Source organism: Pristis pectinata, chromosome 10 (assembly GCF_009764475.1).
Source record: "Pristis pectinata isolate sPriPec2 chromosome 10, sPriPec2.1.pri, whole genome shotgun sequence".
Lineage (NCBI taxonomy): Eukaryota > Metazoa > Chordata > Chondrichthyes > Rhinopristiformes > Pristidae > Pristis > Pristis pectinata.
This window is the reverse complement of record NC_067414.1, coordinates 25,551,428-25,576,431: the sequence shown is the minus strand read 5'-3', so window position 1 is coordinate 25,576,431 and position 25,004 is coordinate 25,551,428. Positions and strand designations below refer to the sequence as shown.

At 40.6% G+C, this 25,004-nt stretch overlaps 1 protein-coding gene across 1 annotated transcript; it reads right to left on the bottom strand.

Moving 5' to 3' along the window:
- Positions 1-141: 141 nt before the first annotated feature.
- On the bottom strand, positions 142-24,715 carry irak1bp1 (interleukin-1 receptor-associated kinase 1 binding protein 1). Its single transcript, XM_052024872.1, has 6 exons — positions 24,608-24,715; positions 21,339-21,462; positions 20,724-21,199; positions 14,801-14,866; positions 12,366-12,496; positions 142-5,533 (listed from the first exon to the last, which is right to left on the bottom strand). Exons 1-6 carry the CDS (start codon positions 24,713-24,715, stop codon positions 5,263-5,265), a joined length of 1,176 nt encoding a protein of 391 aa, XP_051880832.1. The 3' UTR covers positions 142-5,262.
- Between the last annotated feature and the right edge of the window lie 289 nt (positions 24,716-25,004).

Genomic DNA, 25,004 nt, shown 5'->3' with positions numbered 1-25,004 from the left:
CAATTGTTCTTAACTTCATTTCATTAATCTTGGTTTTCCGTGAGCAGTGTTTCAGGTTACAACAGTCCACACTTACTGAGGTAATCCATCAAAACCTCCAAATCATTTTTTTCTAAGAGTTTTGCATAAATTATGCAGTTATGGACTTTTGAGTCAAGACTAATAGTTAACTTTAATGCTGTTACTGAAAAAGTACATCATAAAAACGAGTATATTAAAAACGAGTATATTGAAAACAAATCAGAGTATCACTTATTCACCACTCTTGCCTTAATAAAAGTTGTTCAAGCCGCATATGAAGCCTAGGTTAATTGTCATGGATTTTTCTTACCAGAAACCATACAGTAATTAAAAAGTAATATAATTACTATACAATGTTAAAATGTTCTGTAACATCATGAATAAAATTAAAGAATTGGAGGTTAAATTAAGTTACCTGCAGTGAAGCTTTGTAACCAGCCTTGTCCTCAAAGTTGTTTCACAAGGAGAAAATATTTCTGTTTTATATATTTAAAAAAAATGATTATCTGAAATTGTTGAGCATGGGAAAATGCACCCAGACAGGACAGAACATGAGTGAACATTGGCTTGACTATGTCAACCTTTGTGGTTGATGCAATGTTTTTTTTTGTCCACCCCTCGGCTAAACCCAAGCAGAAAAAAGAACTACTGAACTGATGTTATCTGCCAGAAGTCTCATTAGTACTGCCTCTTGCCCCAAATAGAAGTGGTGTTGCATGCAACAGGTGTATCTATTTGTAAAGGCAGAACTGAGACTTAAAATGTCAGAAATAAGAAAAACTAAGTCAGGCAGCATCTGTGGAGAGAGAAACAGAGTTAACATTTCAGATCAATGATCTTTTCGTCAGAACTAAGAGAAGTTGGAAATCAAATACAAGTTGCAGAGAAGGAGGAAGGATGGTGCGATTAAAAAGGAATGTCTGCGATAGGGTGGAGACAATAAGACATTGAATGATACAAGTGGTGGTGATGCCAGATGAGAGAGGGTGGTGAATATTTGCTAATCACAGCTGATATGTCTGGAGGAGAAATACAGAAGGAAATGAAAGGAAACTAATACTGGAAATCAGAAAGACAAAATTCTTCACATACTAGAAGACTGAATTAAAAACAATGCTTTAAATACTCAACAGGTCTTGGTACCAACTGGACAGAGAGGAAAAACTGTAAATATTACAGCTGGCCAGTTCGTATACAAACTAAAATGTCTGGTTATCTGAAATTATTGAATTTGTTAAGGCCCAGTCACAAGATGAGATGCTGTTCCTCAAGCTTGGGTTGGCTTTCATTGAAGAAGCAGCCATATATGATGCAACTTTGTGAAATCCATGCCACAATGGCCTGGGGATGAGATATTTGACCTCAAACAACTACAATCATCTTTATCATGTGAGATTTGTTTCCAGCCAGTGGAATTCTAATTTTGATTCTCAACAAATTCAATTTTACTGAGACTCCTTGATACGTACTCAGTTAAATTATGCTTTGATCTCAAGCAAGTCATTCTACCAATTTCATCATGGGCACAGGGAGGCTGGTGAAGACAAAGTAAGTTTTTTTCCTCCTGATCTTACCCCACCCGCTGCAGACACATTCACATTTGAGATATTTGTGGTTAGTTATGAGATAAATAATAACTCCAGCTTTGGTGATGTATAATTGTAGGCCAAGGAGCATATCATGTAATGGTTGCTTATGGATGAAAGTTGTGGATTTCTGGGGAGCTTGAGTTTTATGATTAGGAATTACATTGCATGCAAAGTGAGAGACTGTGGGGGCATGGACCTAGCCTGTAGTGTCAACTTGCATGTTGTATAATAAAGCAGTCAGATCTGCTTTATGTAATAATAAAGACAAATTCAGAAACAAGCAACCCACTAAAATGTCCTCTTGGAGGTGTCCCTACAAACTTAAAAGACCATTGCAATCTTTGTGTTAATATACTGAGAGAAGACTGTTTCCATAGCAACAAGGACCTCAATTAGAACAAGAAGCTAATGACATGAGGAACACAGATGAACGGATACTGTGACAATATATTGGAGGCAATGATGTTTACATTGCCTTAAGTAAATGCAGGCAATGGAGATAGTTGATAGAGCATGATGTAAGAAAAAGAGATTCTGGAGGTATGTGGTAATTGGAGATGATGGTCCTGCTCTATGTATCACCGCCATAGTAATAAAGGCCTTAGCTGAGCAAAGGAATACTTCACCAGAGGCAGGGGTCTGTTAGGATCTTGAAGATCATGCTGGGATTGATTGTAAGCCTTCTGATCTTGGACTGCTCAAGAAGTGACAGTTGAATGGCTGTACATCGTTGAAGATGCCATACCTTATCTATTGGTGTGTATAAAATGCTATGCTTTGTATAATCCGAGAGTGTAAGCCATATCGATGTGAATGGGCCTGTCCTTGAGGTGAAAGATTGATTAAGTATATTTCTGTTTGACCTGAGTATGAACTGTGATCGTGATTGTCTTGCTCCATAACATTTGGCATGGTTGGTAGGATATTCCCCTTGAGTTGATATGTAGTGGACCTGGAGCATCATTTGGGTGAGAACAATTTAAGTACCACATGTAAATTTGATATAAACTGACTGTGTGGGAGATCAATACTTGTGATGTACATGAGGTGAAACATACTAGTATTAACCTGGGCAGTAAGAAAAGCAAGAATAGAAGAGGGCCATGGCCATAAAGACGGGGTTCCTGAATACGTGAGGACTAGATTTCTGGACAAGGGACCCAAGGGGTCATTAAGTAGTGCTTAGTGAAAAGGAACCAAAAGTTAATATATTGAATGAAAGAAGTATGGGTGGGTCCCAGGCTGTCATCCCGAAGACAGGATCCTGGAGAGGATTGTGGGACAAACAGCACAAAATAAGGCAGAGATGGCAGGAGTTATCTTAATAGGACAATAATGGCATACCTGGACAGGACAAAATCAATGTTATTGAAAATGAAACACTTCAGGGCTGCTGTTCAGTAGCAATAAGAACCTATCTTCAACAGGGACAAGCCTGAGATTATCACAAGGCTGAAGGAAACCCAGGACTCCCCACCCCTATATTCCAGAGAAAAGCCCAATGATTCTCTAGTGGAGACAAGGCGGCAGCAGTCAAATACTGAGGGTGAGGATGAATAGATTACACAAAGAACCCCCTTCAACCCTGAGGAGAAGCAGTCTCTTTTTAAGGAACCAACTATATAATGGGAAAGCTGAAACAAGAAATGTTAGACATCTGTCATCTGCACATACGTATGGGAATGACATCCAGGCTTTGGTTCAGCCTAAACGCCCTGGCCTGATTACGAGATAATGACTGATTAAAATTCAAGAGCAGGTCTGGGATCCCAAGCATGGATGCTAATTGGAGAAGCCCAGTAGTGTGTGCGCATGGAGACTGAGTGATTGAAGTATTTCATGACAGGTTCAATGGAAATGCAGTTGAAAATTTTCCTGATCAATTCCTTTTATGAGAGCACATCTTCAAAAAGTGCCTGCACTTTGTCTTCAGTCGCTGTTACGTAGAGAGCTGGAAGCTGTCCTTTTGTCTGCTATTGGAAGTACAGGTACATTTCATCTTTTGAGATTCATGTTTTTGGTTTTTAATTTATTCAAGTGTTCTGAATGTTTTGTAGACTCCAGCCCTTTGAACTATAGGTTAAAGTTTTGATAGCAGACATAGCTATCTTTTAACCAATGAGTTATTGCAAGCGAGAACATGTTTTTTGGATTGGAACCTCCAATGAAGAGGTTTGTCAGGTATGATAGAACCAAAACCAACATCCTTGATCAATCAAATTTATGGTTTTAAATGTACTCTTTGATATTGGATCCTTAGGATAGACTTTGTGTGAGTATTTAAGCCTAAAAACAGTGTAAGTGAATTAATTTATTGTAATTATCAGACTTGTAGTCCATTGCTGAACCTGTTGCCATTGTTATTAAGTGCAGAGAGGTTAACCCTTTCCACTGATGGTTCTTTTGCACATCATAGAAAGGAGATTTGATTAGGTGAACTTAGACAGAATCTACCAGTCCATCAATAAAGCTTATGTTTAGTAGAGAAACACAAAAATAACAAAGCCAGAACATATGATGTTTTGGGATATTTCTGGGATTAAATTCACCAAAAGGTATCAGTCTAATTTTGAAGTTTGTTAGTAAAATGTGGTTAAAAGTAAGTAATTAACTACTTTCTCTTGTCTATAAAAATTCATGTTCTTGTCTATAAAAGCCAAAGGATGACTTGTACTTGATGTTAGAACAAAATCTGCTGGAGGAACTCAATGGGCTACTTCAGATTACAAACATATGCAATTTTTTTTTGATTTTCACCCTTTTGAGAAAAGTTGGAAGTTGCATTCAATTGAGCCCAATCCTGTTTCTATGCACAAGCCATCCTAGTGTGGTTCCTTTTGCAGAGTATCTGCCTTCAGAATAGTGCCACAGCATACTGGAAAAGGGTGAAATAAATTTCTAGGTACACTTCTGTTGACTTTACTCCAGCAGCTCTCAATATAATGTTTGGAGGCCAAAACATTTGGTAAGAGGAGTAAATCAATCTTTAAGGACAGAAATAGCCCCACCCTGCTCCCTAGGAGAGGGTCTTTCCTAGACCATATTCTTTAAGAACGCCAATACTATTCCTACGAGAACTGCACATCTTGGTCTGCAGAGGCAGATCACCTAAAACACATGATGGCAAGTGGATGTCTAATATCGACCTGACAATTAGCTCCATGTAAATTAGGGGTCAGCCCATTGATATGCTTTGGTGATAACAATCCTGCCACTGCTACAGGGAAGCATACAACTTTAGTTTTTTTCTCCAGGCTATGTATGCACAGTAATGAAATTTCAGGAATCAAGTGATGCAGAGCTGAAGTGGCTGACAAGAATTGTTAATACTGACAATATCGTAAATATAAAAAAAATTGTCTTATAGATTCTCTATACAACCAAAAGTTGCTCTTTTTTGTTCCTCAAGATCCTTGATGTTGATTGCCATCAGTTCCACAATGGCTCATTATTAATAAGTGACTGTGGAGAATAGGCAATAAAAGCAAATGCTGCTATGCAAAAGCCCAATGCACCCATTTTACTTGCATTGAGCGTCAAAATATACAGCATTTATACCACTGGAAAATCTCCATGCTGCAGTCACAAAATTGCCATCCCAAATCTATTATATGCTTTAAAAAAAATGTAGTTGCTTCCTTAAAAGAACAGCTTAATTATTCCTCTTGCAATTGTCTTTCGATTTAAGCTCAAAAGTCACAAACACTTTGGAATAAACAGTCACAGATGCATTGCTAATCTGCTGCTGCATAGTCAATGGACGTGTATTATCAGGAGTTTGTGGTTCAGAGGTAACACCTTCACTTTCTTTGGTTTCTTCTTCCCGGATGATCAAAGGTCTGCCCAGGGACTGACCAAGCAAGCGGCACACTTCAAAAGCTTTACGTCGAGAATTTGCAACAGCTCGAAGACATGCCTGCCGCCTGTATAACAAAAAGAAGCTCTGATGTAATTTTGTGCTATGTAATTTTTCCTCAGAAATTGCAATGAAATGAAGGTCGTGGATTTTAACTTCCTTGTGGAAATGAGGCAGAGAGATAATCACCTAATCCTTTTCTGTCCCTATCTGGCTGATTGCTCTTTTAAATTGCAGAGGCCGACTTTATCACAAGCTAGCAAGGTCCTCTTTAAACATGCTGGTCAAGCTCCGATGATATCTTGAAGTCATTGTAACCAAAGGCCCAAGTTAGAGAGCAGTAGTGATTCCTCAGCAAGGCAAAGCTGCCAGAACCAGCAGCCAGTATAAAATAGGCCAGGGAAGATAAGTGTTTATTTTTTTCTAAAAGAAGCAGGAAACCCTAGGTTTCATCTGCCTCCCCTTGCAAGATCCTGAAGAATTCATCTTATGCTAGGGATTGTTCCAACTAGTACCCGACAGCTGCTGTCAGCAGAAAGTTCTGCTTCAACTGGTGCAGGATATGGAAATCCTAGCTGCTTGTTTTAGCCTTCAATGGAATAAGGACATAAGAAATAGGAGCAGGAGTAGGCCATCGGGTCCGTAAGGCCTGCTTCGCCATTCAATAAGATCGTGGCTGATCTGGCCATGGACTCAGACCACCGACCTGCCTTTTCCCCACAACTCTTAATTCCCCCACTATGCAAAATTCTACCCAACTGTGTCTTAAATATATTTATGAGGTAGCCTCCACTGCTTCCTTGGGTAGAGAATTCCACAGATTCACTACTCTCTGGGAAAAGCAATTTCTTCTCATCTCCATCCTAAATCTACTCCTCTGAATCTTGAGGCTATGTCTCTTAGTTCTGGTCTCACTTGCCAGTGGAAACAACTTTCCTGCATCTATCTTATCTATCCCTTTCATAATTTTACATATTTCTACAAGATCCCCTCTCATTCTTCTGAATTCCAGCGAGTACAGTCCCAGGTGACTCACTCTCCACATAGGCTGACCCCGCCCTCATCTCCTGAATCAACCTGGCGAACCTCCTCTGCACCGCCTCCAAAGCCAGTACATCTGTCCTCAAGTAAGGAGACCAGAACTGCACACAATACTCCAGGTGCAGCCTCACCAGTACCCTGTACAGTTGCAGCATAACCTCCCTGCTCTTTAATTCAATCCCTCTAGCAATGACGGCCAACACTCCATTTGCCTTGATAACCTGTTGCACCTGCAAACCAACCTTCTGCGATTCATGCACAAGCACTCCCAAGTCCCTCTGCACAACAGTATGCTGCAATCTTTCACCATTTAAATAATGATCTGATCTTCTATTTTTTTTTCCTTTCAAAATGGATGACCTCACATTTACCAACATTGTACTCCACCTGCCAGACCCTTGCCCACACACTTAATCTATGTATATCTCTCTGAGACTTTCCACATCCTCTGCACAATTTGCTTTTCCATTTGATGTAATCTCATCAGCAAACTTAGATATGCTACACTCGGTCCCCTCTTCCAAGTTGTTAATGATTATCATGAACAGTTGCACATAGGAGGCGTTATCAAGCTCTCAAGACCTTGCCTAATAGACAGATAAGGGGGACACCATAAGTCCACTATACTTTTTTTAAAAAATGCAACTTCCTCAGCAGAATTAACTGAATTTATTGCACTATTGCTGGCCAATGAAACCTTATTATGATTCAGAAAGTACAAAGTTCTGATACATGGTAGCTTGCTGATCCATGTATCAAAGGCATGCGTCTCAGTAAATGCAAGGTGCAAGGGAAGGTAATGATTATATCTAGTACATCATAACTAAAATAACGTTTAAAAATCAGAGATTGTGACAGTTATATTGGATGGGAAAGTGCAGAGATGGACTTTCCTCATTAATAGAATTACTTAAAAATATTAATGAGCTAGCAAAGATGAATAAAAGGCAGGAAAAACTGAAGGAAAGAGGTGTACACTGAATTAATGGACAGTCAGGGAAAGAAAAGCATTTCAGAAGCCAAAAGCGATTAAGAGAACCTCTAAAAATAATAGGAAAGGCAAAGAGAAGTATGGAATTTAATCGTCAAAGGACAAAACTTTAAACTTAATTTAGACAGCACAGTAACAGGCCCTTCTGGCCCAATGAGTCCGCGCCACCCATCTTAAACCCATGTTAACTACCCATACATCTTTAGAATGTAGGAGAAAACGGAAGCACCCGGAGAAAACCCACGCAGACACGGGGAGAACGTACTTACAGACAGCAACGGGAATCGAACCCAATCGCTGGCGCTGTAATAGCGTCGCACTAACTGCTATGCTTCGTTTAAAGGAAATTTAAGATGGTACAGAGATACCAGGGGATGGATAGAATAAAAATAACTTAGTAGCAATAGCAAATTACAGAAATAAAATTACTTACTGCACTTTAGAATTTAATGGGGATCAAGATCAGATGAATGTGATAATCAGAAGGGTAAGAGGATAAAATCCCTAGTCCGGATGCATTAATTCCCATATTTATAATACCAATAGAAGGGATAGCAAAGCTATTATGCACATTTTACAAAATAATTAAATAATGTCAGGTGACAGCTTGGTAGCTAATGTAACAGATAATAAGGGAATAGACAAGGATGTTAAGGGAACCATATACTTTCATCTGAATACTGGTGGTAGGAAATAAAAGAATCCCCACAAAAATATGCAGAAATCAAAAACATAATGGACCAGATTTTGTAGTCAGCAATATATTTACTTAGTCTGGATTTTCTGTTACTTGCTGCACAAATCTGGCTCTGTCCACAGTGCCAAAGCCCTTGCTCAGCTGCAGGGCCTCCTGGGCAGGAATCTCATCACTTGGGAGAGGGATGAGGAAAGTGTGGTCCCAGTAACCCCTGTGCACATAAGTTGCGGACAAAAAAAAACTGGCTCTTTGTCTCCAAGTCCAATGACTAACGTTGAATGTTTCTGACATTCAGAAACAAAGACATTCCAAAACCAATAAAAGTATTCAAATTATTACCAAAATTTGATACAAAACTTATTGAAATGTTAAGTAAACTAATATTTAAAAAAAATTAAAACTTACCTTGATCCCTTGCAACTGCTCCCATTCATTCAAAATGATAGAGATACTGTTAAAATCATAGATAGATTTAAGAGAAAATGTCAGAGTGCATTTGGGAAATGCTGGTAAACAGCTGCCAGCGAGGGGAGGCTAATTGCTTGATATCGATAGAAAAGATAAGAGTTAGATACAAGAAGATGAGAGGTGAGGGACTTGAAGATAAAGTAGCACATTGGTGTCTATTGGAGATTAATAGGGGGTACATGGGGTTATTAAATGGGGGTGGGTGGGGAAGGGTAACAAATAGGATTAAAAGGGTTAAAAGAAATCAAGGAAAAACAGAAATCAGGGCAGTTTTTCAGATTGGATGAAAGTGTTTTTCCTTCTGATCTTGTTTTCACTATGTACATTAACAATTTCTATATTGGGAATGCCATTCAAATTTACTAAGAATTATAAATTAGGAGCCATTGCAAATAAGTCAGAAGCTGTAGACAGCAGCTTCCAGAGGATTGATTTATGAATCGAGGGATAGTGCCCAGTTCTAGACTCAGTGGAGCACAAATTGAGCATCATGAGTACGCCAAATGGAGCTGGGAATACAACATGGCAAACTGCACAAAACCACTTGCAAAGGAAAACATCAAATTAAGAAAGAGTGTATAATTAAGTCAGTGGACTGACAAGACAGTTGGACAAACACCCATGATCAAATCACTGGATAGACATAAGACAACATTTGGTGCTGAGTTACAAATGGATAATTAAGCCAGTACTTCAACTGAACTAATTAATGATGTCAAGACTGCAAGCTAGGGAATTCAGGAGAGAGAACAGTGATGTCCTAAACATATCGACTCTATGAAAGAGGAGGTGCTGGCTGTGTTGAGATGCACAAAGGTGGATAAGTCCTTGGGGCCTAAAGAAAGAATACCCTCAGGCGTGTGGGAAGCAAAGGAAAAAATTGCTTGGGCCCTGGCAGAGATTTTTGTATTTTCCTTAGCCACAGGTGAGGTACCAGATGACTGGAAGGTGGCTAATATTGTGCCTTTATTTAATAGATGCAAGGACAAGGCAGGGAACTAAAGCCAGGGAGCCTAACATCAGTGGTGGGAAAGTTACTGGAGGGGATTCTGAGAGACATGATTGATCTTTCTGCATTTGGAAAGTCAGGGACTGAATAGGGATAGTCAGCAAGCTTTGTGCATGGGAAATCATGATTCATGAGTTTGAATGAGTTTCTTTGAAGAGAGGACTAAGAAAATTGATGAGGGCAGGGCAGTAAACATCATCTACATGGACTTTAGTAAGGCTTTTGACAAGGTCCCACATGGTAGGCTGGTCTGGAATCACATAGGATCCAGAGTGAGCGAGCCAATTGGATACAAAGTTAGCTTGCTGGAAGGAGACAGAGGGGGATGGTGGGGGTGGTGGTGGAGGAGGGCTGTTTTTCACAATGGAGGCTTGTGATCAGTGCTGGGTGTGCCACAGGGATTGATGCCGGATCCACTGTTGTTTGTTGTATAAACAATTTGGATGAGAATGTAGGTGACATAATTAGTAAGTTTGCAGATGACACCAAAATTGCTGGTACGTACAGTGGACTGTAAAGGTGGTTGTCTAAGGCTACAACAGGATACCGGTAGCGTAGCAGTTAGCGTGACGCTATTACAGCGCTAGCGACCTGGGTTTCCTCTGGATGCTCCTGTTTCCTCCCACGTTCCAGGAAGTTGTGGGCATGCTATGTTGGCGCCAGAAGTGTGGCGACACTTGTGGGCTGTCCCCAGAACACACTTCGCAAAAGGTGCATTTCACTCTGTTCCCACGTACATGTGACTAATTAAGATATCTTATTAATCAAATGGGAAAGTTGGTAAAGGAATGGCAGCTGGAATTTAACTCAGACAAGTGCAGAGTGGTGCATTTTGGGAAGTTAAATCAGAGCAGGACATACACTGTTAATGACAGAGTCCTGTGGAGTTTGCAGAATAGAGAGATCTAGAGGTAGAAGTCGTAGTTCCCCGAAAGTGGTGACACAGGTAGACAAAGTGGTAAAGGTGGTGTATGGTATGCTTGCCTTCATTGATCAGGGCACTGAGTAGAACAGTTACAGATATACAAGACATTGGTGAGACCGTACCTGGAATATTGTGCGCAGTTCTGGTTGCCATGCTATAGGAAGGATGTCATTAAGCTAGATGGTGCAGAAAAGACTGGATAGGGTAGGACTGTTTTCCCTGGAGTGAAGGAGGCTGTAGGATAACCTTGTAGAGATGTACACAATCATGAGGGGCATAGATAGATAGATTGTCACAGTTTTTTTCTTGTGGTAGTGACGTCTAAAACTAGAGGACATAGTTTTAAGGTAGAGGGACTGGAAGCAAGTTTTTCCCACATAGAGAGTGGTGAGTAAATGGAACAAGCTGCCAGAGGAAATGGTAGAGGCAAGTACAATTACAATGTTTAAAAGACATTTGGACAGGTACATGGATAGGAAAGATTTGGGGTCAAATGGGCCAAATGCAGGTCAATAGAACTAGCTCAGGAAAGCACCTTGGTCGAAGGCCCTGTTTATGTGCTATTTAACTCTATGAAACTGAATACTAAGCTCAGCAAATGAATAAACATCTCTCCTAGAAGGCTACAAGGAGGGATGGAAGGTCTACATTTGCACGATATCTCTGTAGAGACAGCCCGCTACATCCAGGATTAAAGACAGACCAATCGACAAGTCCAGGGGAAGCCCCAATGGGACGCAGAGACTGGATTTCGATAGTTTAACATTGTGTATCTAGCCAGTTACATTATATAGGTAATATCCTAACCAATTTATCTTAGTGATTTTTTTTTAGTAGTCTTAAGTGTTATTAGAGGGAGTACTTGTATACTAAGAGATGAATAAAGCAAGTTAGAGTACAAAACATATTTTGCCCTAGACTCTCCATCTGTCTGGAGCATTACTGCAGGACATATGCAGCAAAACTAAAAGGAAACTGCAAGGGATACTGGTAACATGGTGAAAATGGCAAAAAAAAAGAGGAAGATGGAATTAACTGTCAACAAATTGAATGGTCTTTGTGCAGGATGCCAGTGTTTGCCATAAAATGTTGGGTGCTCCTGATCTGCCTGAAGCCAACTCTATCAAAAAGACCACGTTCCATCTTCAATGCTCTTAATGACCTAGTCAGATAGCAGACACATGAAACATATTCCAGGAGAGAATAATGGCTTTTAGATTAATTTAAAAGTAAACACTTAATAGACACAATCAAGTAGTGCAATGATAACAAATTGATAATGCTACTAGTTGCAGCACTTGATTGTTTTTATTTTCAAATGAGAGAACTCAGTGTTTCTTAAAGCTGTAGATTAATAAGTCACATTGGCAAATTCTACTTTAAGACAGCAAGTGAACTTTGGATGGAACAGGATTTTTAAATCACCTTTATTTTCTTATATACATTTCCTACCATCAATGTTCAGATGAAAGTACACATTACAAATATTCCTACAGCAACTGTAAAACAGACTAGAGTTTGAATTTGTATGTCATCTAGTTTTTCCCCAGCTGATGGTAATTCATAAAGAAGATTACAAATGCTATGTGGATTGGAACATTCACTAAGACTCAACTAATAGTAATGTTCTAATTCTAGGAAACTGTAGGAAATCAAACAGAAAAAGAAAGTTCTTGGACTCCAATTGAGCAAACTAAAACATGTGTTTTGGGACAATTTGTTAAATCATTAAATACACCCTGATTGTATACAAACTAATCAAAGTTACCTGATGTTTTCCACAGCTTCGGATGTGTGGAAGAATTGAGGTGAACCAACAATGACAGAACTGTCTAATTTTTCCACTAACAGGTTACATAAATCCTCCATCTTGCCAAAATCACTGAATATAACACAGACCTAGGGAAGAACAGAAACAAATTATTATTTTTTTAAAATGCTAATTGATATAAAATTCCCTGGCTCAGTGAGAGTATATGAAGTACAAGAATTTTTTGAACTTTGACTGACCTAATGATTGATTAACCATCAATTCTATTTTCTGTAACAGATATGGTACTTCTCTATTTTCCTTCCAATTGAAGATCATAAGAAGAAATTGTCAGTATTATTCCAAAGATCAATGTGATATGTGATTTATGCAGGTTGGTGTCTTTTTTGCTCCAACTATTCACACAGATAAATGATGCAGAAATATATCCTGTTCCAATTTCTAGGATTGCACAAATGGTTGGCTATCTAAAAGGCTCTTTAAAAAAAAGTAAACTAAATAACAAAATTCATGAAATAGGGTGTATTTGCCACCAAATTTTCCTCTCATATGATTTTCAACTATTTTTCTTGATCCATGCAATAACAGGATCAAACTCACACTCATTCAATTTCCTGGTTAATTTCTGATTTGACATAAACTTGAAATAAGGGTAGAGAGGAGATAAAACCCACAATCTGTCATAAGTTCAAACTGAAGGGTGTTATTTAGGTAACAGATGAATGATAGAAAGTAGAAGGAAAGAAAATACTGGAACTGGGAGATGCAGAACACAGCAAATGCTGGACATCTGAAACAAAAGAGAATGCTGGAAATAGCCAGATCAGGCATCATCTGTGAAGAGAGAAAACTGAGTAAATGTTACAAGTGGATGATCTTGCATCATAACTGGTCATTTCTGAGACAAGCAAAAAAAAATGGTAGTTACCTAAAATTGTTGAACTCAATACTGAGAGCTACAATGTTTAGACAGAAGATGATGTGCCATTCCTTGAGCTTTTGCGGGCTTCATTAGAATAGTATAAGAAACCAAAGGCAGGAGAGTTTGGGAATGGGTAATTGAAGAGACAGGCAATGAAAGCTTAAGATCACCATAGGAAGTTTCAGCAAAGCAGTCACCCAGTCTGTGTTCAGTCATTTCAATCTAGAGAACACATCATGAGCAAAGAATGGCATTAACTAGATTAGAAGTGCATATGAATTGCTGCTTCACATCGAATAACTGTTCAAGTACCTGAATGGTGAGATAGGAGGAAGTAAAACAGCAGGCGTGACACCTCCAGCTTTTGAATGGGAAAGTACTGTGGTTGATGCATGTGGATGAACAAACCATGGAGTTGAAGGATTGGTCCCTTTGGGATACTGAAAGGGAAGGAGAGGAGAGGGAAGACATGTCTGGTAGTGGAATCTCATTAAAGATGGAGGAAGTTACAGACGATGAGCCACTGAACATGTAGACTGGTGGGGTGGAAGTACTACAAAGGGAAAACTATCCTTTCTCTGACTGGAAGGAGAGCAATGAGAACATAAGTGTTTAAAACAGAGGAGAGTGAAAGTCCAGTCAATTGTCGTAGAAGGGAAGTCACGATCAAGGAAGAAGGAAGACATCTTAAAGGTATGGGAGGCCTTGTCACCAAAATGGCTGCGATGGAGACAAAGAAACTTGGAGGATGGAATGCTTCAAGAACAGGGAGGGAAGAGTTGTAGTCAGGATAGCTGTGGGAATCCGTGGGCTATTAGTCACTAGACATCTCCCGAGATGGAGAAAGAAAAGCCACAAAAGGAAATGGGGGAGTGAGGTATGGACCATGTGAAAGTCGAGTAGAACAGAAATTGACAGCAAAAGTAACAAATGTTTAAGTCTTGAACATGTTCAGGAAGCAGCACCAATACAGTCATCCATGTGCCAGATAAAGAGCCAAGGGAGGGTGCCTGAGTAGGATTGAAACAAGGACTGCTGGGCCTTGGGTACATGCGAGAACTCAGAACTACACCTTTAAAGTTCTGAATATTTAAAACAAAGAGTGTTTAAAGTAAAAGAAATAACTATGTTTTTTTGGCAGTAGTTGGATGCCCTGGAAGCTGACAGCCATTATCAATAATGCAGATCTCGGAGCAGGATGCATGATGAACGAAGGGAGAGCAGTAAACTACCCTACCTAGTAAACTATTTAATTCACCAAAGAGAATAAAAGGCATAAATTTGATCAACAAGCCTGAAATTTACAAATACATTTGCTAGGACTCATATAGTTCCAACATTATATTTGTAAATGAAATGAATTGCTTGCATTCAGCAATCAACCTCTCCTTTCCAAATGAAATCAAAACTGATGGTAACAAATATTTATTTGCCTATAATTTATTGCCAAGGAAAGTTTATACACTGCATCTTCTTACAAATTTATGAAAAGTTAGAAATGAAATGGTACCTCTGCTTCCATCTGATAGCCATTTTCAATTCGGCGAAAATCCTTAGTCACTGTAATATTGTCCTCCTACAATAAAAGAAAATAATTTGAAATCAAAAAAAGTGTAAGCAGGAGTATAGAACTGTACTCAGAATAAAATCACTGCCCAACTGAGTGGATGCATTACCTTATAGCAGACAACTGTTGAGCCTCCAACCCCTAAGTTATTTCTCACTGATCAACAGAAGACGTTTATATCAATTTAGCAATGAATAAGATTCAGTGGGTCAAAAAACTTCCAATATCCTTCCCAACAGTGGAAGTGAGTTGATTGATAAATTGTGTTCCAAGTAATGGGGGTTTCTGGAAACATGCAAGAAATATGTATCCAAAATTCTACTCTAACAAGGACAAGCCTTTAGATTTCTCTTGGGTTAATGTAGGGATGAACTTGGGAATGGTTCTGTCAAGAGAAGTGGGTTCATTGCCAGCATAAAAAAAAATGGTTTCAAATCTAGGGGGCTATGTGGGAGTGAAGGGTTAGATAGATCTTAGAGCAGGATAAAATGATGGCACAACATTGTGGGCCGAAGGGCCTGTACTGTGCTGTAGTGTTCCATGTTCTGTGAAAAATAAACCATGACTTCTCCCCTATTGTTGGAAGGGAAAGGAAAACATGGCTTAAGGAGACATTCAGCAGTTGGGGGAGGTAGGGGAAGCCAGTGATAACCTTTTCTATCCTGGATGATGATGTAGTAGATTTTAGAAGGGTGGAGTGAATCAGTTTATGATTGATATGGGCATCGGCCAAATCTGGTGATGGACGGCAAAACTGACCACATCCAAATATATTCAAGCCTAGGTGTCCTGGACATTATGGTGTGATGGTGCAGAAGTTGACAAGGCTGGGAAGAAGTAGTGATAGAATACCAGACAGTAGGAACTCCCAAATTGTGCACGATCACGCACATTGATACGAAATAGTCCAAAGATTTTACTGGTAGCTTGGGCAGCAATGCGTACCTGTAGTCAATTCCTGTCCTCTCAGAGATCCATTTTACTACCACTATTCCATCAATACTCCTGCTGAGAACAGCCAATATTTGTCTATGTAGGTCTGTATCACAATGAGGATCCCATTCAGTTTCAAAACAAAAACTCAATGTTTCAAGTCGAACTGAAATTCACTTTGCTTGAATTCTCTCAGAATCACAATTTATTGTTGATATCGTTGATCAGCTGCACAAAAGATTAATCTATATGGCTGTTGTACACTAATTAATTCTCTGTAAGTTAATGAGATGAAATGTCATTGCACACATGAAATTGTCCCATTGTTTAACATTGTTTAAACAATGTTCCATTTGGTTTTGTTGTAATAATTAATTTACTTATGATCCCATCACAAATATTTTATATTGAGCAATATTATCCACTGGCATCACTTTTGTTATGTATAGGCAGTAAAGTTCTACATCCATCCAGTTGTCCAATCTCACGTTCAGAAATTTTAAAATTCAGGGTGAGGCAACCTGAATAAATATTGCTCCCTTGTCCCTTGATAACCCTTTCATATAGATGAATCAATCCTGTGTGAAACCTTGGTGCCTTTTATACCCAGAAATAACATTTAAACTCCACTTTCAATCCATTACTGTTCACATGTACTTGATTCCCTCTTACTCTCCCAAAAGAAAATGCCTTTTCAAAAATTAATTAATTCCTCTCCCAACATTATTCCTCTCCCAACTCTCTCATCTTGTCTCAAGCACTTTTCAATGTATTTTTTATTCTCACCAATTCCATACCTTAATTGTTATTGATACAGGTTTACTACCATTCATAACAGAAATTTCACAACAATTGTAGTAACACCAAATTCCAGTTGATGGCACTGGTGATGTGTCACAAATCAATCTGCCACCAATGGACTAGCCCTTCCAAATTTATATTTACCATTAAACTATACATAGAATCTATATTGTACTACCCAAGTAAATAAATCCTGAGAATAATGCTCTAAATATTTACTCAGAATAGGCAATCACTATTGTAAACAATTAAGACAGAAATCTTATCCTGTGATCAATTTCACAATATTCTTGTGAAACACCTTAGACATTATACTATTTTAAAGGCACTGATTAACAGTGCCAAATTTGGTTCAGCTGATGGCATTCTCACGATTGTGCCTTAAATACACCAATGACTTGGCCTCCACAGCCCTCGGTGGCAACAAGTTCCTCAGATTCACCACCCTCTGGCTGAAGAAATTTCCTCTCATCTCAGTTTTAAATCCCTTTATTCTGAGGCTGTGCCCTCAGATTCTGGACTCTCCTATTAATGGAAACATCCTTTTCACTCAGGCTTTTCAGTATTCGGTATGTTTCAATGAGATTCCCCCTCATCCTTCAGAACTCCATCGAGTACAGGCCTCCCTGTGTCTACATGGGTTTCCTCTGGATGCTCCAGTTTCCTCCCACATTCCAACGATGTGGAAGTTAGGAAGTTGTGAGCATGCTATGTTGGTGCCGGAGGTGTGGCGACACTTGTGGGCTGCCCCCAGAACACACCATGAAAAAAGATTCATTTCACTGTGTGTTTCGATGTACATGTGACTAATAAAGAAATCTTATAAACATATGTTAAGCCTTTCATTCCTGGAATCATTCTTGAAAACCTCCTCTGGACCCTCTCCAGGGCCACCACATCTTTCCTTAGACATGGGGCCCAAAATTGCTCACAATATTCCAAATGCAGTCTGACCAAAACCTTATAAAAAGCCTCAGCAGTACATCCTTGCTTTTATATTTCTAATTCTCTCAAAATGAATGCTAATATTGCATTTGCCTTCCTTACTACTGACTCAATCTGCAAGTTAACCATAAGGAAATCCTGAACTAGGACTCCCAAGCCCCTTTGCACCTCTCATTTATAAATTTTCTCCCCATTTAGAAAATAGTCTACGCCTTTATTTTTCCTACCAAAGTGCATAACCCACGCTTCCCTACAGTATATTCCATCTGTCACTTCTTTGCCCACTCTCCCGACCCGTCCAAGTCCTTCTGCAGACTCCCTGCTTCTGCAGCACTACCTGTTCCTCCACATATCTTTGTACCATCTGTAAACTTGGCCACAATGCTGTCAGTTCCTTCATCCAGATCATTAAAATATAAAGTGAAAAGCTGCAGTCCCAACACTGACCCCTGCAGAACTCCACTAGTCACTAGCAACCATCCTGAAAAGGACCCCTTTATCCCCACTCTCTGCCTTCTGCCAGTCAGCCAATCTTCTATCCATGCTATTACCTTGCCTCTAACACCATGGGCTGTTATCTTGTTTAGCAGCCTCATGTGCAGCACCTTGTCAAAAACCTTCTGAAAATCCAAGTAGGTAACATCCACCAACTCTCCTTTGTTTGACCTGCTTGTTACTTCCTCAAAGAATTCTAACATATCTGTCAGGCAAGATCTCCCCTTAACGGTTCCCTTATACAATGAGATGAACTCTTTGCACCTTATTGTCTACCTGCACTGCACTTTCTCTGTAGCTGTGACACTTTACTTTGTACAGTTATTGTTTTTACCGGTACGACCTCAATGCGCTCTGTACTAGCTCAATGTAACTGCACTGTGTGATGAATTGACCTGTATGATCAGTATGCAAGACAAGTTTTTCACTGTTCCTCGGTACAAGTGACAATAATAAACCAATACGAAACTGTGCTGACTTCACCCTGTTTTATCATGTACTTCTAAGTACTCTGAAATTTCATCCTTAATAATGGACTCTAAATTCTTCAAAACTACCGAGGCCAAGCTAACCAGCCTATAACTTCCTGTCCTTTGCTTCCCTCCCTTCTTAAACAAGGGTGTCACATTTGCAATTTTCCAGTTCTCTGGGACTCTCCCAGACTCTGGTGATTCTTGAACGATCACTACTAATGCCTCCATAATTTCTTCACCTACCCCTTTCAGAACTCTGGGGTGTTGTCCATCTGGTCCAAATGATTTTTCTACGTTCAGGCCTTTCAGCATCCCCAGCACCTTCTCCTTAGTAATGGCCACTACACTCACCACTGCACCCTGACTCTCTTGAATTTCCAGCACATTACTAGTGTCTTCCACTGTGAAGACTGCCACAAAGTACCTATTCAGTTCCTCCGCCACTTTTCTGTTCCCTGTTACTACTTCTCCAGTGTAATTTCCAGCGGTCCAATATCCACTCTTGCCTCTCATACCCTTTATGTATCTAAAAATACTTTTGCAATCTTCCTTTATATTATTGGATCGTTTACCCTCATATTTCATCTTCTCCCCACTTGTAGCTTTTTTATTTGTCCTCTGTTAAAAGGCTTCACAATCATTTGGCTTCTAATCTTTGCTATATTGTAGACCTTCACTTTTGCTTTTATGCTGTCCCTGACTTCCTTGTCAGCCATGGTTGCCTCGTCCTCTGTGTGCTGCTTCTTCCATGGGATGAAGTTCTGCTGTGTCTCCCAAATTGCTCCCAGAAACTCCTGCCATTGCTGCTCCACTGTCTTCCCTGCTAGGGTCCCCTTCCAATCGACTCTGGCCAGCTCCTCCCTCATGCCGCTGTAGTTACCTTTACTCAACTGTAATATCGTTCATCTGATTTCAGCTTCCTGCTCTTCACAATTACAGGCATGCTTTTATTTTAAATGAATATAAGCAATTTTAAAACAAAAAAGCATGAATCCTTTTGGATAAATGTAAGATAGATCCTTGATAAGCAAGGGGGTGAGAGGTTGCAGGGGTAGGCAGGAATGTTGAGTTTCAAGATTACAATCAGATCAGTCTTAATCTTGTTGAGTGGCAGAATAGACACAAGGGGCAGAGTGGCCTACCCCTGCTCCTTTATTTATTTATATGCATTTTGAAGATGACCAGTGGAATTCTCAATGGGATTCAAGCTAATATCCATCACACAATCAGTGTTATTGAACTAGAACATCTGGTCATTAATTACTTTATATAGGAGCTCACCGAATGCAAACAATATGCCATATTTCCTACATTATAGCAGTGATTACCCTTCCAAAACAATAAAAAAATGATTAGTCATGAAGCATACTGGGGTGTCTGGAGGCCGGGAAAGGCACTATATTAATGCAAGTCATTTGGGTTAGTAAATATTTGTTGTTTTCAAAGTCAAGTTTATTGTCATATGCACAAGTCAAGTGCAATGAAAAACATAATTGCAGCAGCATCACAGGCAGAAAGCAACAAAATAAAATCCCGAGTGCCCTATGCCATCATTTCCTGCATATACAATTAGTACAAGTGAAACTACCAAATATCTTCCCAGTGTAGCAACAGTACTCACAACAGCTGAAGATCTGGGCGATATCAGTGGTAACAATGATGATCATTTTGATGCAGGTTTACTGCACTGTTAATTGTCGGTTTATTATTATGTCACTTTAAGCAGGTGGCTATTAACGTTGCATTGCTAATGATGCAACGTTATCATCATTGTCACACATCTGTACAAGTGCGACTAACAACGTGACACACATGTAGAGCCAATTTAAGCTAATAACTCCAGAATAAAAACCGGTATATTTCTTGGACACAAGAATACCGGGACAGAACAATTTGCAATAAAACACTTGCTTTTAAAATAACACCCTCCCCAAATCTCGCATTTCCCACCGGACTGCAAAGTCAATTATTTGACGTGGGGCCGCTGTTGTGATGCACATGGAGCAAATTGTGCACAAGAGTAATTAACCATCCTGTAATCTCCTTCTAATAACATCAGTGAAGGATAAAAAACAGGACACGGAAAAAAATCCCCTTTACTCAAGACTATTTCTAAATAGAGTAAAGGAATTTTCCCTACTTTTATTTCCTCCTCCTCCTCCTCTACCGCCCTCCCTCCTGCCCCCTTTCTCGCCTCTGCCCACCTCCAACCCCCTCACCTGGACGCCATGGCCCCGCACACTCTGCACGATGTAGTCGAGCCGCCGGATCACGCTGCTCTTGGCCTGCACCGCCGCCTCCTTCCTGCTACCGACCAGCACGCAGACCCGCGCCCGGTCAGGCGGCGCCGACACCTCGGCGGTGGCGCTGATCTGCACCTCTCGCTCACCCGCCGCCGCCACCGACTTGGCCCCGCGGCGCTCGGCCCAAGCCCACTTGGCCTTCTGGTGACCGGGATCTGGCGGCGGCAGCAACGACGCGAAGACCTGAGCCGGGGCGATCTCCATGGTGACCAGCGGCACCCTAACTTGACCAAGGGAGTGCCGCAAGGACAGTTTTTTAATAAAACGTCGGCGGCCGGTTGCTATGGCGACTACCGCGTTGAGGGGGGGGGGTGAGCACGGCTGTGCGGAGGCAGGTGCGCATGCGCAGTTAGTGTGTGCGCTACGCAATGGCGGTGACCCGGTGAGTCGTGCTTCGGGCGTTCCGTGGGATTAGTGGCAGTGAGTGAGGTGCAGGGTGTCGCAGCCAGCAGCATCTCCCTTTAATGTAATGCATTCAGTGTGGCGAGGAAAGTTATTTCGTCACTTCGGTTCCGACGAAGGGTCGCAGACCCGAACCCGTTGACTGCTTCTCTTTCCGCTGTCCCAGGAGGTGCTGGAAGAGCTCAGCCTGTCGGGCAGCGTCTGTGGGCGGAGAAGCCGGTGCACGTCTTGGGTCGGCGAGCTCTACTCGCCACTGCGGGAAGAGTTGGAGAGTTCACAGTTTTCGAAGCGGAGTGGCGGCAGGAGTGAGGTCACGGAGTTGTACAGCGCGGACCCTTTGACCCAGCTTGTCAGTGCCAACCATGTTGCCCAGCTCAGCTAGTCCCATGTGCCTGCGTTTGGCCCATATCCCGCCAAACCTTTCCTATCCATATATCTGTCTTCTAAATGTCATAACCATACCGTCTCTACCACTTCCTCTGGCAGCTCATTCCATATATGCACTACTCTGTGTACGAAAAGTTGCCCCTCAGGTCCCTTTTAAATCTTTCCCCTCTTACTTTAAAACTATGCCCTCTAGTATTGGATTCCTCTAGTAATGGACTCCCCTAGCCTGGGGAAAAGACTGTGGCTATTCATTTTATATATGCCCCTCAGATCAAGTGATAAGGGGCATGAGTACATAAGTACCAATGAGGTATTTTATAGAAACAAGGTGGGAAACGGAGATGAGCATGACAATCTTATAAATTCAGTGTTTATTCCAAAAGTTTATGAAGTACCTGGATGGACAATAAGATCTAGTTTACATTGGGCTTTATAATGGACAGTGTTACATCTACAGTGGTTCAATCAAAAGGTGGCATGGGACAGGGAGCTGTGGGTGGGGATGGAAGAGCAGACCTTTCAACCACATTTCCTCTATTTCCCACATGTCTGCTCTCACCCCTTCACCCCAGGACAGAGCTTCCTACTCGGCAGCATTGTGGGAGTATCTTCACCAGAACTGAAGTGGTTCAACACCACAATTAAGGGTGGGTAATAAATGCTGGCCTTGCTAGGGGTATCCACATCCCTGAAAAAAAGAAATAAAAATAACACTTTGCATCTGCCTATTCCACCTCTTTAGAGATTCACACACTATTAATGATGTACACTGATTACTCAATTGTTTTTATTATGTCTGATACTTTCCCTTCAATCCTGTTTGATTTTATACAAACACTTAAAGATTGTTTTACTGCTTCCCAGCATATGTATCTGGCTGGTCTAGAATCAGAGAGCCATAATTCCCAGCATGATGCCAGGGACCCGCAGGATGATTGGGCTCTGCTGTTAAACTCCAAGTGGAGTGCAGCAATGGAGCAAAGTGATAGATGCACTGGCATTTATCACTCAGCATGTCCCAAACTTTACAGCAGGTCCACAATCGTCTGGGACTTACTTAACGGCAAGCAGCTGAACACCAGTGGTTCCCTTTGGGACAATTGACCACAGCAAGCATGGTTCAGTCCGATGTCAAAATATTCTTATACCAACATCTGTTGATCAGCTCATGAGCTAGCACTAATGTTGAAGAGTTTCTGTGAAACTGTATCTGTTCCTTACAAGGAAGTTACAGATGCTGAGTACTTACTTTCCCATGATTGTGTTGCTAAAGCACTGGTCTTCCTGTGTGAGTGTAGCAACAGGTGACTAACTGGCATGGAGATTTTATACCTTATTTTCTAGGGTTAAACCTGCCAATAAATCTTGATTTCATTCCAACTGTTCCTAATAAAATTTCTGCCTATTGCATTCAATGGTTTGATTTTTGTAATGTCTTATGTATTTAAAGCTTCTGTCATTCCAGGATAGAGTTGATGCCTGTAACCTTATTGAAAAGTTGTATCAATTAAATTCTGGAGCACTACTCAATGTTAATACATGAACACAGCACATATTAGAATAAACTGGAGGAGGAAAGTTCATTTCTGACATCTAGAAATAGTTCTGTATGCAGTGTGACCATTTCTAAAATGGCTTTTCAGTTAAGATAATGGAATCAGCATTTCTGGAATCATTCAGGACATAATTGTTTACTAATAATGAGATGACACATTTCTACAGACCAGTAATCTTGGTGAACTAAAGGTTCAACACAGCTCTCCTTGATTTACCATACACTTTAAAAGACAAAAAGCATAGTTTTGGGTGGATATTGGACCTCTGAATGTAATCAGTAAGGGAATAGAGGGTTATTGGAAAGTGGACGAGAATTGCATCAACTATGACCTTATCAAATGGTGGAGCATGCTAGAGACACCAACTGATCCATCCTTATGGTCTTATGTAAATAGAACTCCTAAAATGCCTTACTACTCATTGTTTACCATCCTCAAGAAGGGCTTCTGTGACTGAACACAGTGTCTATCTCTTCAGGAGACAGGACCTCTAAACATGCAAACCGAGGCCTGTGATACTCATAACCCACTCTCTCTCTCCTCTCCCTTCCCCCGCATACCACCTATCTCACCCTTATCTCACACACACAGAAAAATATGTTTAGGATCCTGAGTTCTAAATGCAGTCTTGATTGGCAACAGGTTAAAAGTAGCCTGTGTTGGGTATATCCAGTAATACAACAGAGGGTGTGTCAGACTGCTATATTTAAAATTATTTTCTGGGGAAAAGTAAGAGTATTTTTGATTTACTCCATTTGTCAAGAAGCAATGATAATTCAGAAAGTGGCAGGATAGTAATGTACTGAAGCAACACATGGATCCATCATTTCAGGCCAATTATCAAAGGGCAGAAAATCCCTGCAGGAGTTCCTCAGCAACTTTCTAGCCTCAACTGTAATCATAATCAAATTGATGATTTAAGCCCCATAAGGCTATCACTCAATCATACAATCAAATGGAGTGGGGTTTTGTGGGGCTTGAATCATCAATTTGATTATGAATACAGTTTTTGATCTTCAGTTCCTCAGATTAACCAAATAATGGCTATTTGCAGCAACCTGAACAACAAAATTCAGGTTTAGATAGATTATTGGGAATTAATAGTAAAGAACAAACTGCTGGAGGAACTCAGCGGGTTAGGAACATTTGTGGAGGGAAATGGATAGCAGAGGAGCGATAACCAATATAAAGAGGTGAGGGGAAGGGTGGAGTAAGAGCTGGCAAGGGATAGGTGGATCCAGGTGAGCAGGGGTGATAGGCAGATGGAGGAGGGAAGCATGGAAGTATCCTGTTGTAAGTATCCTTACAACAGTTGCATCATGGTCTGGTATGGCAATTTGAATGCACAGGAAACTAAGAAGCTGCAGAGAGTAGCCTACACTTCCTCCCTCACTACCATCCAGGTCTCTTAAACAGTCCTACTAGGTGAGATAGAGATTTGCATGTATCTCTTACAACCTTGTTTATTGTATCCGATGCTCTCGTTATGGCCTCCTTTACATCAGTGAGACCAAGTGCAGTATAGGCGACCACTTTGCCAAACACCTGTGCTCCATCCACCATATCCATCTGGAGCTCCCGGTTGCTAGCCATTTTAATTCCCCTCCCCATTCCTATACTGACCTGATCATCCTCGGCTTCCTCCACTGCCAGGGTGAGACTATATGAGAAACAGCACTCATATTCCGCTTGGGTAGTCAACAACCTAATGGCATGAACATTGAATTCTTGAATTTCAGGTAACCTTCTCCCCCCTCTGTCCCTTTTTTCTCTCTCCTCCTGATTTACCCAGCTCCTCTTACACCCACCCCAACACCCACTCAGTCCATATCACTCTTTCCTCTCTTCCACT

What these genes read in the sequence shown, in the direction of transcription:
- irak1bp1 (XM_052024872.1), bottom strand. Translation starts at nt 24,715, where the DNA reads ATGGTGGATGGAGCACAGGTGTTTGGCAAAGTGGTCGCCTATACTGCA. An exon ending in CGGATACAATAAACAAGGTT is followed by an intron (nt 21,463 to 24,607) that starts GTAAGAGATACA and finishes CTCTTCCCGCAG; the next exon opens with TGGCGAGTAGAGCTCGCCGA. An exon ending in GCTATCAGATGGAAGCAGAG is followed by an intron (nt 12,497 to 14,800) that starts GTACCATTTCAT and finishes GTTCTTCCCTAG; the next exon opens with GTCTGTGTTATATTCAGTGA.